General features: G+C 43.1%; 1 protein-coding gene across 5 annotated transcripts in view; it reads right to left on the reverse strand.

Moving 5' to 3' along the window:
• KIAA1257 (KIAA1257 ortholog) overlaps positions 1 to 15,970 on the reverse strand; it is a 61,817-nt gene that overhangs the window by 41,292 nt on the left and 4,555 nt on the right. For 3 of the 5 annotated variants that reach the window (XM_029242613.1, XM_029242616.1, XM_029242615.1), the window contains exons 4-7: positions 15,151 to 15,355; positions 9,208 to 9,339; positions 8,202 to 8,277; positions 583 to 704 (exon numbers count right to left, since the gene is read on the reverse strand). In XM_029242613.1, coding sequence (XP_029098446.1) covers positions 583 to 704; positions 8,202 to 8,277; positions 9,208 to 9,339; positions 15,151 to 15,355 — 535 coding nt within the window. Of the gene's footprint in view, positions 1 to 582; positions 705 to 8,201; positions 8,278 to 9,207; positions 9,340 to 10,618; positions 10,707 to 15,150; positions 15,356 to 15,970 lie in introns of those variants that run through there. The other 2 variants (XM_029242614.1, XM_029242617.1) reach the window with 2 other exon arrangements.

Here is a 15,970-nt window from a genome sequence, read left to right on the forward strand (position 1 = left end):
AGAACGAGGAGGTAGATTCAGGGACCCGAGGGTCCTTGCTGGGAGTCAGACACTCAGATCACCTGCTTTCAGGAGTGCCATTTCCCTCATTCCACCGTAAGAAGCAAATGGCTTCTCATCTTCCAAAGAGAGTCTCTCCACCCCCACATCCCACATACCCACCCTACACAGCATCTATCACATAGAAGTGTAATTATTTATCTGGAAGTCTCTGGTCAATATTAGAGATTTTCATGTTTCCCATACACACAACACCATGGACCAGGAGCACAGAAATACTGGTAGAGTGGGAAAGGATGGGATGGCATGGCATGGCATGGCATGGCATGGCATGGGAAAGGATGGGATGGGATGGGATGGGATGGGATGGGATGGGATGGCATGGGATGGCATGGGATGGCATGGGATAGGATGGATGGATGGATGAGGTGAGATGGACCGGGTAAGTTAAAATTGCATGTAGTAGTTTTTACTTTTGAATAATATTTGAATCTTATTGAAGTATCCTGAATTTGAAATATTTCATAATTCTTTTCCAGGTCTACTTATACTATAAGTTTCCAAAGTGCCATCCTAACTTACTTTGAAATGTTTGCTTTTCCAACAAGTTTGTTAAGCTGCTAAATGACGGCCTCTCAATTAACTCCTCCATTTCTGTCGTGGTTGCCCCTCCCAAAGCAATAACTGGTCTTGAAGTACCACATCTAGAAAATTCACAAAGAGAAAAATAAATGAAAGTGAGAAAAATCAGGGACCAGATCTAGTAATCTATTTACTGGACTGCATGTAAGCAGACTTTTAAAAATATAACACTGCATTCCTCTAACCCACGGCTTCTCAAATTTCAACATGCATATGAATCACTGAATAAAATGCAGATTGTGGTTCAGCAAGCCTGGGGTGTCCCTAAGATTCCCATTTCTAACAAGCTCCCAGTCATGCTGAGGCTGCCAGTCTGCCGACAAACTTGCATTATCATGTATGATGGAAAAAACAATATATTTTATAAAAAGCAACTGAAACTCTAAAATATTTAGGAATTCTTTTACAGGAATTATCCACAACAACTATAGGAAGAAAAAAAATCAACCCTATTAAAAGTCCTAAAGGAGGAGCTGAATTAGGTGAAAAGATACACCATGATCATGGATGGGAGAACTACGAAATGTAAAAATGTCAATTCACTACCCTGAGAAAACCACAAGTCAAAAAGAGTCATGTACCAGTCCCTCCGATCAGGAAACTTGCACAAGCCTCTTAGATAGCCTGATCCACCAGAGGGCTGACAGCAGAAGCAAGAAGAACTACAATCCTGCAGCCTGTGGAACAAAAACCACATTCACAGAAAGACAGACAAGATGAAAAGGCAGAGGGCTATGTACCACATGAAGGAACAAGATAAAACCCCAGAAAAACAACTAAATGAAGTGGAGATAGGCAACCTTCCAGAAAAAGAATTCAGAATCATGATAGTGAAGATGATCCAGGACCTCAGAAAGAGAATGGAGGCAGAGATCGAGAAGATGCAAGAAATGTTGAACAAAGACCTAGAAGCATTAAAGAACAAACAAACAGAGCTGAACAATACAAAAACTGAAATGAAAACTACACTAGAAGGAATCAATAGCAGAATAAGTGTGGCAGAAGAATGGATAAGTGACGTGGAAGACAGAATAGTGAAATTCACTGCTGCAGAACAAACTAAAGAAAAAGGAATGAAAAGAAATGAAGACAGCCTAAGAGACCTCTGGGACAACATTAAATGCAACAACATTCGCATTATAAGGGTCCCAGAAGAAGGAGAGAGAGAGAAAGGACCAGAGAAAATATTTGAAGCGATTATAGTCGAAAACTTCCCTAACATGGGAAAGGAAATAGTCACCCAAGTCCAGGAAGCACAGAGGGTCCCATATAGGATAAACCCAAGGAGAAACATGCCGAGACACATAGTAATCAAACTGGCAAAAATTAAAGACAAAGAAAAATTACTGAAAGCAGCAAGGGAAAAACAACAAATAACATACAAGGGAACTCCCACAAGGTTAACAGCTGATTTCTCAGCAGAAACTCTACAAGCCAGAAGGGAGTGGCATGATATACTTAAAGTGATGAAAGGGAAGAAACTACAACCAGGATTACTCTACCCGGCAAGGATCTCATTCAGATTCAAGGGAGAAATCAAAAGCTTTACAAGCAGAAGCTCAGAGAATTCAGCACCACCAAACCAGCTCCAAATGCTAAAGGAACTTCTCTAAATAGGAAACACAAGAGAAGAAAAGGACCTACAAAAACAAACCCAAAACAATTTTAAAAATGGTCATAGGAACATACATATCGATAATTACCTTAAACGTGAATGGATTAAATGCTCCAAACAAAACACACAGGCTTGCTGAATGGATACAAAAACAAGACCCATATATATGCTGTCTACAAGAGACCCACTTCAGACCTAGGGACACATACAGACTGAAAGTGAGGGGATGGAAAAAGATATTCCATGCAAATGGAAATCAAAAGAAAGTATACTTATATCAGATAAAATAGACTTTAAAATAAAGAATGTTACAAGAGACAAGGAAGGACACTACATAATGATCAAAGGATCAATCCAAGAAGAACATATAACTATTATAAACATATATGCACCCAACATAGGAGCACCCCAATACATAAGGCAACTGCTAACAGCTATAAAAGAGGAAATCGACAGTAACACAATAATAGTAGGGGACTTTAACACCTCACTTACACCAATGGACAGATCATCCGAAGTGAAAATAAATAAGGAAACAGAAGCTTTAAATGACACAATAGAGCAGACAGATTTAATTGATATTTATAGGACATTCCATCCAAAAACAGCGGATTACACTTTCTTCTCCAGTGCGCACGGAACATTCTCCAGCATAGATCACATCTTGGGTCACAAATCCAGCCACAGGAAATTTAAGAAAATTGAAATTATATCAAGCATCTTTTCTGACCACAACACTATGAGATTATAAATGAATTACAAGGGAAAATACCGTAAAAAACACAAACACATGGAGGCTAAACAATACGTTATTAAATAACCAAGAGATCACTGAGGAAATCAAAGAGGAAATAAAAAAATACCAAGAGACAAATAACAATGAAAACACGACGATCCAAAACCTACGGAATGCAGCAAAAGCAGTTCTAAGAAGGAAGTTTATAGCTATAAAAGCCTATCTCAAGAAACAAGAAACATCTCAAGTAAACAATCTAACCTTACACCTAAAGGAACTAGAGAAAGAAGAACAAACAAAACCCAAAGTTAGCAGAAGGAAAGAAATCATAAAGACCAGAGCAGAAATAAATGAAATAGAAACGAAACAATAGCAAAGATCAATAAAACTAAAAGCTGGTTCTTTGAGAGGATAAACAAAATTGATAAACCATTAGCCAGATTCATCAAGAAAAAGAGGGAGAGGACTCAAATCAATAAAATTAGAAATGAAAAAGGAGAAGTTACAACAGACACTGCAGAAATACAAAGCATCCTAAGAGACTACTACAAGCAACTCTATGCCAAGAAAATGGACAACCTGGAAGAAATGGACAAATTCTTAGAAAGGGATAACCTTCCAAGATTGATCCAGGAAGAAACAGAAAATATGAACAGACCAATCACAAGTAATGAAATTGAAACTGTGATTTAAAATCTTCCAACAAACAAAAGTCCAGGACCAGATGGCTTCACAGGTGAACTCTATCAAACATTTAGAGAAGAGCTAACACTCATCCTTCTCAAACTCTTCCAAAAAATTACAGAGGAAGGAACACTCTCAAACTCATTCTATGAGGCCACCATCACCCTGATACTAAAACCAGACAAAGACACTACAAAACAAGAAAATTACAGACCAATATCACTGATGAATATAGATGAAAAAATCCTCAACAAAATACTAGCAAACAGAATCCAACAACACATTAAAAGGATCATACACCATGATCAAGTGGGATTTATCTCAGGGATGCAAGGATTCTTCAATATATGCAAATCAATCAATGTGATACACCATATTAACAAACTGAAGAATAAAAACCACATGATCATCTCAATAGATGCAGAAAAAGCTTTTGACAAAATTCAACACCCATTTATGATAAAAACTCTCCAGAAAGTGGGCATAGAGGGAACCTACATCAACATAATAAAGGCCGTATACAACAAACCCACAGCAAACATCATTCTTAATGGTGAAAAACTGAAAACATTTCCTCTAAGATCAGAAACAAGACAAGGATGTCCACTCTCACCACTATTATTCAACATAGTTTTGGAAGTCCTAGCCATGGCAATCAAAGAAGAAAAAGAAATAAGAGGAATACAAATTGGAAAAGAAGAAGTAAAACTGTCACTGCTTGCAGATGACATGATACTATACATAGAGAATCCTAGAAATGCCACCAGAAAACTACTAGAGCTAATCAATGAATTTGGTAAAGTGGCAGGATACAAAATTAATGCACAGAAATCTCTTGCATTCCTATACACTAATGATGAAAAATCTGAAAGAGAAATTATGGAAACAGTCCCATTTACCATTGCAACTAAAAGAATAAAATACCTAGGAATAAACCTACCTAGGGAGACAAAAGACCTGTATGCAGAAAACTATAAGACACTGATGAAAGAAATTAAAGGTGACACCAACAGATGAAGAGATATACCATGTTCTTGGATTGGAAGAATCAATATTGTGAAAATGACTATACTACCCAAAGCAATCTACAGATTCAATGCAAATCCCTATCAAATTACCAATGGCATTTTTTACGGAACTAGAACAAATCATCTTAAAATTTGTATGGAGACACAAAAGACCCTGAAGAGCCAAAGCAGTCTTGAGGGAAAAAAATGGAGCTGGAGGAATCAGACTCCCTGACTTCAGACTATACTACAAAGCTACAGTAATCAAGACAATATGGTAATGACACAAAAACAGAAACATAGACCAATGGAACAAGATAGAAAGCCCAGAGATAAACCCACACACCTATGGTCAACTAATCTATGACAAAGGAGGCAAGGATATACAATGGAGAAAAGACAGTCTCTTCAATAAGCAGTGCTGGGAAATCTGGACAGCTAGATGTAAAAGAATGAAATTAGAACACTCCCTAACACCATACACAAAAATAAACTCCAAATGGATTCAAAACCTAAATGTAAGACCGAACACTATAAAACTCTTAGAGGAAAACATAGGAAGAACACTCTTTGACATAAATCACAGCAAGATCTTTTTTGATCCACCTCCTAGAGTAATGGAAATAAAAACAAAAATAAACAAATGGGACCTAATGAAACTTCAAGGTATTTGCACAGCAAAGGAAACTACAAACAAGACGAAAAGACAACCCACAGAATGGGAAAAACTATTTGCAAACAAGTCAATGGACAAACGATTAATCTCTAAAATATATAAACAGCTAATTCAGCTCAGTATTAAAGAAACAAACAACCTAATCCAAAAATGGGCAGAAGACCTAAACAGACATTTCTCCAAAGAAGACATACAGAATCACATGAAAAGCTGCTCAACATCACTAATTATTAGAGAAATGCAAATCAAAACTACAATAAGGTATCACCTCACACCAGTTAGAATGGGCATCATCAGAAAATGTACAAACCACAAATGCTGGACAGGGTGTGGAGAAAAGGGAACCCTCTTGCACTGTTGGTGGGAATGTAAATTGATACAGCCACTATGGAGAACAGTATGGAGGTTCCTTATAAAACTAAAAATAGAATTACCATACGATCCAGCAATCCCACTACTGGGCAGATACCCATAGAAAACCATAATTGAAAAAGACCCATGCACCCCAATGTTCACTGCAGCACTGTTTACAATAGCCAGGTCATGGAAGCAACCTAAATGCCCACCGATAGACGAATGGATAAAGTAGATGTGGTACATATATACAATGGAATATTACTCAGCCATAAAAAGGAATGAAATTGGGTCATATTTTGAGATGTGGATGGATCTAGAGATTGTCATACAGAGTGAAGTAAGTCAGAAAGAGAAAAACAAATATCGTATATTAATGCGTATATGTGGAACCTAGAAAAATGGTACAGATGAACCAGTTTGCAGGGCAGAAATTGAGACACAGATGTAGAGAACAAACGTATGGACACCAATGGGGGAAAGCGGCGGGGGCTGGGGGGTGGTGTGATGAATTGGACGATTGGGATTGACATGTATACACTGGTGTGTATAAAACTGATGACTAATAAGAACCTGCTGTATAAAAAAATAAAATAGGGCTTCCCTGGTGGCGCAGTGGTTGAGAGTCCACCTGCCGATTCAGGGGACACGGGTTCGTGCCCCGGTCCAGGAGGATCCCACATGCCACGGAGCGGCTGGGCCCGTGAGCCACAGCCGCTGAGCCTGCGCGCCTGGAGGATGTGCTCCGCAACAGGAGAGGCCACAATAGTGAGTGGCCCGCATACCGCAAAAAATAAATTAATTAATTAAATAAAATAAAATTCAAAAATTTTTAAAAATCTGTTGTTGATGATAATAATACTATTGGATTATTATCACTATCCACACAGACATTAAAAAAAAAACAAAGGGGCTTCCCTGGTGGCGCAGTGGTTGAGAGTCTGCCTGCCAATGCAGGGGACGCGGGTTTGTGCCCCGGTCCGGGAGGATCCCACATGCCACGGAGCGGCTGGGCCCGTGAGCCATGTTCACTGAGCCTGTGCGTCCGGAGCCTGTGCTCCACAACAGGAGAGGCCACAACAGTGAGAGGCCCGTGTACTGCAAAAAAAAAAACAAAAACACAAAAAGAGTTATGTACTACAGTGTTCATTGCAGCACTATTTACAATAGCCAGGACATGGAAGCAACCTAAGTGTCCATCGACAGAAGAATGGATGAAGAGGATGTGGCACATATATACAATGGAATATTACTCAGCCATAAAAAGAAACGAAATTGAGTTATTTGTAATGAGGTGGATGGACCTGGATTCTGTCATACAGAGTGAAGTGAGTCGGAAAGAGAAAAACAAATACCATATGCTAACATATATATGGAATCTAAAAAAAAAAATGTTTATGAAGAACCTAGGGGCAGGACGGGAATAAAGACACAGACCTACTAGAGAATGGACTTGAGGACACAGAGAGGGGGAAGGGGAAGCTGGGACCAAGTGAGAGAGTGGCATGGACATATATACACTACCAAACGTAAAATAGATAGCTAGTGGGAAGCAGCCACATTGCACAGGGAGATCAGCTCGGTGCTTTGTGACCACCTAGCGGGGTGGGATAGGGAGGGTTGGAGGGAGGGAGACGCAAGAGGGAAGAGATATGGGGATATATGTATATGTATAACTGATTCACTTTGTTATAAAGCAGAAACTAAAACACCATTATAAAGCAATTATATTCCAATAAAGATGTTAAAAAAAATATATATATATATATATATATTCTGGGGGGGGAGTCAATTCTCCCCAAATTAATCTGTAAATTCCTGCAAAAAATTTTTTTAATCAACACTTTAAAACATGTTCTGAGTCACGTTGCTGTACAGAAGAAATTAACACAACATTGTAAATCAACTATAATTCAATAAAATTCTTGAAAAAAATGACTTGTTCTCTGGTTCTTCCCATCCTATCCCATCAAGCCACCAGCTGGGCCTCCATTCTCCCTGAGTCCCCACAGCATCTGAGAAGCCTCCTTTGCTGGACCCTCATTAGGCTACAGGAGGCCCCAAGAGCAACCACACTTCCAACAGGAAAGGCTGTGGACTCAGTCATCTGAAGGTGTGGCTTGGGATCTGGCGTTTCCAACACTCTCAAGATGACCAAGAATTCTAGATTTATAACTTTGTAAAAATCACGTAACCGCTCGGTCACTTTATGGAGGAAATGGAGGTGGTAATACCACCCCTCAGGGTGATAACGCTGATGATTAAATGAGATACAGTAACGCACGCAAAAGCATGGGGCCCGACGCACAACACACGCTCAAAGGCACAGCATGCCTCTCTCCGTTCCGTTCATCTCAGCTGGATTGCGTGAGATCGAACGTAACTGAAGTTACCAAAAATCGACATGACTCTGGGTGAGAATCTGTGGGGCAAGTACAAGAGGGGGTTCCACTCCCACACCCCAAAATAACACAGGGCCACCCTTACTGTACTGTGTCAAGATCTTCCATCCTGAGCAGCTCTTCATCGTCCTCGGTGGTCTTGGGAAGAGTTGCCTTTTCTGCTGGGTGAGAAGCCAGTAATGTTAGCCAGCGTCGCCAAACTTCCTGTTCTATACGAGTTCACTAAGGCACACGCAATGCCAGCCCCTGGGCAACAGTCCCCAGGCGTTCAGTAAAAAGGTCTGTCAATAATACGTGAGTAATGAATGAATACACAGAATAGCTATGGTTACTCTGGACAAATGGAGGCAAGAGAAGGCCTCTAGGTCCTTATCTAACCCCCCAGAGAACAAAAAAGAAGAAAAGTCTATCATCTGTTCAACCGTCCACTTCAGCACCGTAGAGAATACAGAAAACACCCCCCAAGGTTCCTAAGTTCCCACCAACAGGGAATAGCTAAGCACACTACAGTGCAGCCAGTAGAGGAAATGTTACAAAGTAACCACAGACGAAGTTTACGGAAAGTTCTTAAGGAAACAGGACGGTGCATGTGATGTAGTCATCTCAGAACAGAAAATTATGTGTCCAGAATAACCTCATCCATGTAAAAAAAAAAAAAAAAATCTTAGCACAAAAACAAAGGAGTTGCCATAACATGATAACAAAAATATTACGTTTGTCCCTGGAGACAGAACGATAGATTATTTTCCCTGCTTGTTGTATACTTTTGTAACATCTTACGGAAAATACCCGAACGAACTTTTTGGCCAAGCCAGCATATTCACTGAATATTCTAAAAAACAAACCAAAAAAGATGTACCTAACTTCTACGGCTAGGAAAGGTTTTTTTTTTTTTTTTTTTTTTTTTTGGTAAGTCACAAAAATGAAATGGCAAGAATCCACGATGAAAGAGTCGTGCAGGGAGAGCCGCACCCGCTTCGGAGGGTGAAGGGGCGCAGCACAGCCACCGCACGCGCGGGGCGGACGCCAGTGCACATGTGGCACTCCAGCTACGCCAACCAACCACCTTCCCTGCCGGGGTCTCCACTCACCATGTTCAGACCTTAAGCATTTTCTTGCTTTTTCTGGCTTCCCTGGTGTGTGGTCCTGATGCAGCTTCTCTTTGACGTGAATGCCCTTGTCAGACGATCTTCTCTGACTTAAAACCAAATGTTTCACCTCCTCTAGAATGCAGGAGAAGAAAGCATCATGGACTCAATCAGAAATACACACTGGGGCCTCCCTGGCGGCGCAGTGGTTGAGAGTCGGCCTGCCGATGCAGGGGACACGGGTTCGTGCCCCGGTCCGGGAAGATCCCACATGCCGTGGAGCGGCTGGGCCCGTGAGCCACGGCCGCTGAGCCTGCGCGTCCGTAGCCTGGGCTCCGCAGCGGGAGAGGCCACAACAGTGAGAGGCCCGCGTACCGCAAAAAAAAAAAAAAAAAAGCCATTTCAGAAATACACACTGATACCCATGCTGTGACAATCACTCTCCTGGTGCTGGACCGATAAGGGAGGCAAGGCTGCTGCCCTCCTGGAGCTGCTGCCTGGGGAGCTGCTTCAAAACACCAGGAAATGCAAACCTCAACTGGCAACGGCTTCTCCCAAACCAGGTCACTATGCACTCGGTATCTGTTGTTGCATTTGATGCTCACGCTGCCCTCTAAGAGAGGCATCACCACCTCCCCGTTTTATTGACGATTAAGTCACTCTCCTGTGATCAGAGAGCTGATCCTTTACCAAAGTGAGGACAATCCCCAGAGAAGGTGACACCCCTCCGGGTCCTTCACGTCTATCAGTGTGGGGCTTTGCACGCACACAGCAGCAGCCAACACGTGTGGAAGGAAGAACGAGCAGAGGGAAGGAGCGAACGAATGGCAGTAACGGATGCTGAAGAAAGATGTGGAGAGAAAAGAGATGTGACTGGATGCAGCGCTGAAGGATGCATAACAATTTGTGGAGCAAGAGATTAGGCTAAGAGCCCCTGATGCCCGAAGGCAAGCCCTACAATGGGGAAAAGCCTAGTGTTTTCAGGGACCAGGGCTGGAGCAGGTGTGAAGGTGACAGCAGCGATGAGAAAGGAGGCCTGGGGAGCAAGGTTTACGATGGCTTAGAGGCTGGACTCAGATGTCAGACTTGGTTCCCGAAGGCACTGGGCAGCCATGAAAAGCTGCAGAGCAGTGAAGTGCGAGGGTCTGCGGGGTGATACAGGAAGGTCAGGGAACAATGCAGGAGGGATGAGACAAACATGAACGTGGGTGCAGAGAGAAGAGGCAGCTGAAGGCTAGAGAACTCCAGAGAGCGACACACAGGCAGTGACACCAAGGAGGTGCTGGGTGGGGCGTGGCCAAGAGTTGAGGGCATAGCGGGAGTCAGCCATGACCTGGGGGGCTTCAGACGGTCTTTGTCCGACAGTACTGAGAAACCAAGGGGCTGAGCAGATTTAAGTGAAGAAAATGCTAACTCTTGTTGGGATGCTCCATTCAAGACCAGGAGGCTGAAAGCTGCCAAGTTCTCACAGGTGATGAACTTCCCATTCCCTTGGCCTCTTGTGTCTCTGCTCCCAGGAAACAGGAGTTTCAAGAATAACTTCTCGGGCTTCCCTGGTAGCACAGTGGTTGAGAATCCGCCTGCCAACACAGGGGACACGGGTTTGAGAACTGGTCCGGGAAGATCCCACGTGCCACGGAGCAACTAAGCCCGTGCACCACAATTACTGAGCCTGCGCTCTAGAGCCCACGTGCCACAACTACTGAGCCCGCATGCCACAACTACTGAGCCCACACACCTAGAGCCCATGCTCTGCAACAAGAGAAGCCACCACAATGAGAAGCCCATGCACCGCAACAAAGAGCCGCCGCAGCTAGAGAAAGCCCACGTGCAGCAACGAAGACCCAATGCAGCCAAAAGTAAATAAATTTAATAAATTTTAAAAAAAGAAGATAACTTCATCAACAATGAAATATCAGATAGGGAATGTAAACAACAATCCCTTTTAAACTCACACCCCCAAAAATAAAATATTTAGGAATAAATCTGACTAAGGAGGTAAAAGACTTATACACTGAGGACTATAAAACATTAATAAAGGAGACTGAAGAGGATTCAAAGAAATGGAAAGATATCCCATGCTCTTGGGTTGGAAGAATTAATAGTGTTAAAATGGCCATACTATCCAAAGCAATCTACAGATTTAATGTGATCCCCATCAAACTACCCATGACCTTTTTCACAGAACTAGAACAAAGAATCCTAAAATTCATGTGGGACCATAAAAGACCCAGAATTGCCAAAGCAATCCTGAAGAAAAAGAACAAAGCAGGAGGCATAGCCCTCCCAGACTTCAGGTGATACTACAAAGCTACAGGAATCAAAACAGTGCGGTACTGGCACAAAAACAGACATATGGATCCATGGAACAGAACAGACAGCCCAGAAATAAACCCATACCCCTATGGTCAATTAATCTTCAACAAAGGAGGCAAGAATATACAATGGGAAAAATACAGTCTCTTGAGCAAGTGGTGATGGGAAAGTTGGACAGCTGCATGCAAATCAATGAAGTTAGAACACACCCTCACACCACACACAAAAATAAACTCAAAATGGCTTAAAGACTTAAACATAAGACATGACACCATTAAACTCCTAGAAGAGATCATAGGCAAGACATTCTCTGACATAAATCGTACCAATGTTTTCTTAGGTCAGTCTCTCAAAGCAATAGAAATAAAAACAAAAATAAACAAATGAGACCTAATCAAACTTATAAGCTTTTGCACAGCAAAGGAAACCATACATAAAACGAAAAGACAACCTACAGAATGGGGGAAAATATCTGGAAATGATGCAACCATCAAGGGCTTAATTTCTAAAGTATACAAACAGCTCATACAATTCAATAACAACAACAAAAAAAAACCCAGTCCAAAATGGGCAGAAGACCTAAATAGACATTTCTCCAAAGAAGACATAAAGATGGCCAATAGGCAAATGAAAAGATGCCCAATACTGCTAATTATTAGAGAAATGCAAATCAAAACTTCAGCGAGGTACCACCTCACATTGGTCAGAATGGATGGACACCATTAAAATGTCTTACAAATAACAAATGCTGGAGAGGATGTGGAGAAAAGAGAACCCTCATACACTGTTGGTGGGAGCCACTACGGAGAACAGTATGGAGGTTCCTCAGAAAACTAAAAATAGAATTACCATACAATCCAGCAATCCCACTCCTGGGCATATATCCAGACAAAACTATAATTCAAAAAGATACAGGCATCCCTATGTTCATAGCAGCACTATTCACAATAGCCAAGACATGGAAACAACCTAAATGTCCATCAACGGATGAATGGATAAAGAAGATGTGGTACCGTGAGGACATGGGGAGGGGGAAGGGTAAGTTGGGATGAAGTAAGAGGGTAGCATTGACATATACACACTACCAAATGTAAAATAGCTAGTGGGAAGCAGCCGCATAGCACAGGGAGATCAGCTCGGTGCTCTGTGACCACCTGGAGGGGTGGGATAGGGAGGGTGGGAGGGAGGCTCAAGAGGGAGAGGATATGGGGCTATATGTATACATACAGCTGATTCACGTTGTTATACAGCAGAAACTAACACGACATTGTAAAGCAATTATACGCCAATAAAGATGTTAAAAAAATGATGCGGTACATATATACAATGGAATATTACTCAGCCATAAAAAATGAAATAATGCCATTTGCAGCAACATGGATGCAACTAGAGATTATCATACTAAGTGAAGTAAGTCAGCAAGAGAAGGACAAATGCCGTATGATGTCACTTATATGTGGAATCTAAAATATGACACAAATGAACCTGTCTATGAAACAGAAACAGACTCAGACACAGAGAACAGACTGGTGGTTGCCAAGGGGCAGACGGTTGGGGGAGGGATGGAGTGGGAGGTTGGGGTTAGCAGATGTAAGCTATTATATATAGAATGGATAACAACAAGGCCCTACTGTACAGCACGGGGAACTATAGTCAACATCCTATGATAAACCGTAATGGAAGAGAATATTTTTAAAAAGAATGTGTACACAAATAACTGAATCACTTTAGTGTATAGTGGTCAACATTGTAAATCAACTATACTTCAATTAAAAAATACTGATTAAAAAAAGCTCCTCCAAAATAAAACAAAAAGATAACTTCTTAAGTGGAAAAAGGCAGGACTTAAGACAATATGTACACTGCATCCGTCTTTGTTAAAATTTTGTACCCAGTTGTAAAACGCACAGGAAAATGTTAGCAATGGCTGTCTCTGCTCAGACATCATACGATTTTAATTTTTTCTCCCTTTGGCTAATCTACTTCTAAATTGTTTTGCAAAGTGAACACACACTGACATTTTTAACGGAAAAAAATTAGTTAACTTAAGAGGCAGTGATGCCAGGCGTGGGACAGGGTTCGAGGAGGAGCAGTGGCCCCAAGGACGCTCACAGCAAAAGGCCCATGGGCCCTCACTGAAGGGCCCGTGACACCCGTCCTCCTCCCTTTTCGGGCCGGCTGATTCCATTTACCCTTCCAAACTTGTCTCCATGGCCCCTTCTCCAGGAAGTCCTCCTGGTACACCCACCCTGGCACCTCTGCTCCAGGGTAAGCCCACTGCCAGGCACATGTTTACCAGAAATTTGGGCTCGGCAGCTCCGGGGCAGGCCCTGGAACCTGCATTGAGGCTGCACTCCAAGTGCGTCCAATGCGGGTGGTTTAGAGCCCACGCCCTGAGGACATGGGTCTTTCCTTTGGTCCAAGTGAGAAAAGAGAACGTGAATCCCATTTTCTCACCCAGGACTAGTAGTTTAGAGGCAAATCAGTGATTTTCAGCCAGGGGCAATTTTGCACCTGCAGACAATGTCTGAAGAAATTTCTAGTTGTCACAGCTGGGAGGCTAGTCCTGGCGTCTAGTGGGTAGAGGTCAGGGATGCTGCTAACAGCCCTCCAGTGCCCAGGACGGTCCCTGCAACAAGGAACAATCCAACCCAAGATGCCCACACTGCTGAGGCTAAGAAACCCGGGATAGCAATGAAAGATTAAAACTCGGAAGCCCCAAGCCCCCAAGGTCAGGAAGGCTCTTTGAGGAGCGCAGGCTGGAAACCGGAGAAAAAACTTTCCAGTCGCACAAAACTGGGTTCTGATTCTGGCGCTGCCTCTCGCTACAAGCAAGTCCAGGCCTACTTTGCTCATGGAAAGTGGGGAGGGCTGTACTTGCCTGGAAGCCGCGATCAGCGGCCGTAACAGCACCTCGTTCCACCCATTCTCTGGAGTACGTCGACTTTACCTTCTAATATCTCTGAAAACTGGGATGTATCTTACAAGAATGCCGCTGCATATTTTAAGTGGAAGCATTTTATTATAGTTTTAAAATTCCCTCTACACAATGCAATCCTCCTTATTGCGGGGGGAGGGGGGCGCGCTCCCACCACCCTGCCCCCAGGCATCTGGCCAGACGAAGTAGGTGCCCAAGGTCACCATTAGCTCGGGATGGAGACAGGGTTCAACTCAGCTTCAACCTAGGCCTCTCTCCTTTGAGGGGAGTTCGAAAGGAGACTTTCTGGCACTGATACAATAATCTTTACACGAGGAAGAGTCTGAAGGGCCTAATGGAAACAGGGCTGTGGGACTTTCGAGTTTTCTGTTTTGTTTCTCGATAGCCTCTAATTTTTTTGTTCAGGGAGCACAGCAGACTCATCCTGGGACACAGGCCGGTGGCGGGTGCCCGCCTCAGCACTGCCCAGAGTGGTGGCTGACGGGCAGCACACAGACTTGGGGCGCCCTTCCCATCGCCGCACATGCCCTGGAGAGAGGGAGGTGTCACTGCGCTGACAGAAACCAGCGTGGGCCCCAGGAAAACCAGATGCACCAAACAAGGAGATGCTGGCTGGCTTTTCTGCTGTTACCAGTGAGAAGCCACATGCCTGCGGAAACATTTCAAATCAAACATGAATGCCATGAACTTACCAAAAGATCCTGCATCATCCAGAAACCCAGAAGGTTTTAACCGATAATTCTTGGCTTTTTTCGAAACCTTGTCCTTGGTGTCCCAGAGCCTCAAGGTGATTTTGTGAAAATTTATTTTCTTTAGTAACTCCTTTGTCATGTTGATGTTAAAACTTTGGGTCCACGACACCCAGACCTTGTCCCCTTCTTGCCATGGCCTGATGGTCTGTGTAAAAGGACAACAAGACTCTCAGCGTTGAAAGCTCAGAGGCCAGGATCTGACCGCTGCCACGATGTGGCAGGCCCTGCCTTCCGCTTGTCTGTCTGTGCATCCCACTCCCTCCTGGCTCCCAACTCACATAGGGAATCAGGAAATGGGTGCCGCAGACAGGGGCCTGCACGCCTCTGGGTTGCTCAGAAAAATAAAGTAAAAGCAATTCCCTGCAAAGAGTGTCCCTCCCAGGGACTCCCCATCCTGACCCAGAGCCCTGCCCCAGGCGGGAGTGTGCGTGTGTGTGCGGGTGGCGGGTGTGCACACACACGTACTCACGTGTACACACAGAAAGAAATAACAAGAGCTGCCAAAACTTTTGAAACACCAAAGAAATTATTAGGTAAAAATACCTTCAGAGAAAATCATAGAGTTGCTATCAATATTATTAGGTTCGTGCAGATTCCCATTCAGTAGGCCTAGAGTGGCGACCAAGATCCTACATTTCTAGCAAGTTCCAGGGGAAGTGAGCATCCTTTGTGGCTCTTGCTATTTCTTGTGGGTATCAGACTATATGCAAGGCCACACACACACACACACACACACACACACACACACACACACACACAC

The sequence above is a fragment of the Monodon monoceros genome, unplaced genomic scaffold (assembly GCF_005190385.1).
Source record: "Monodon monoceros isolate NGI ecotype Baffin Bay Population unplaced genomic scaffold, NGI_Narwhal_1 Super_Scaffold_3, whole genome shotgun sequence".
Taxonomy (NCBI): domain Eukaryota; kingdom Metazoa; phylum Chordata; class Mammalia; order Artiodactyla; family Monodontidae; genus Monodon; species Monodon monoceros.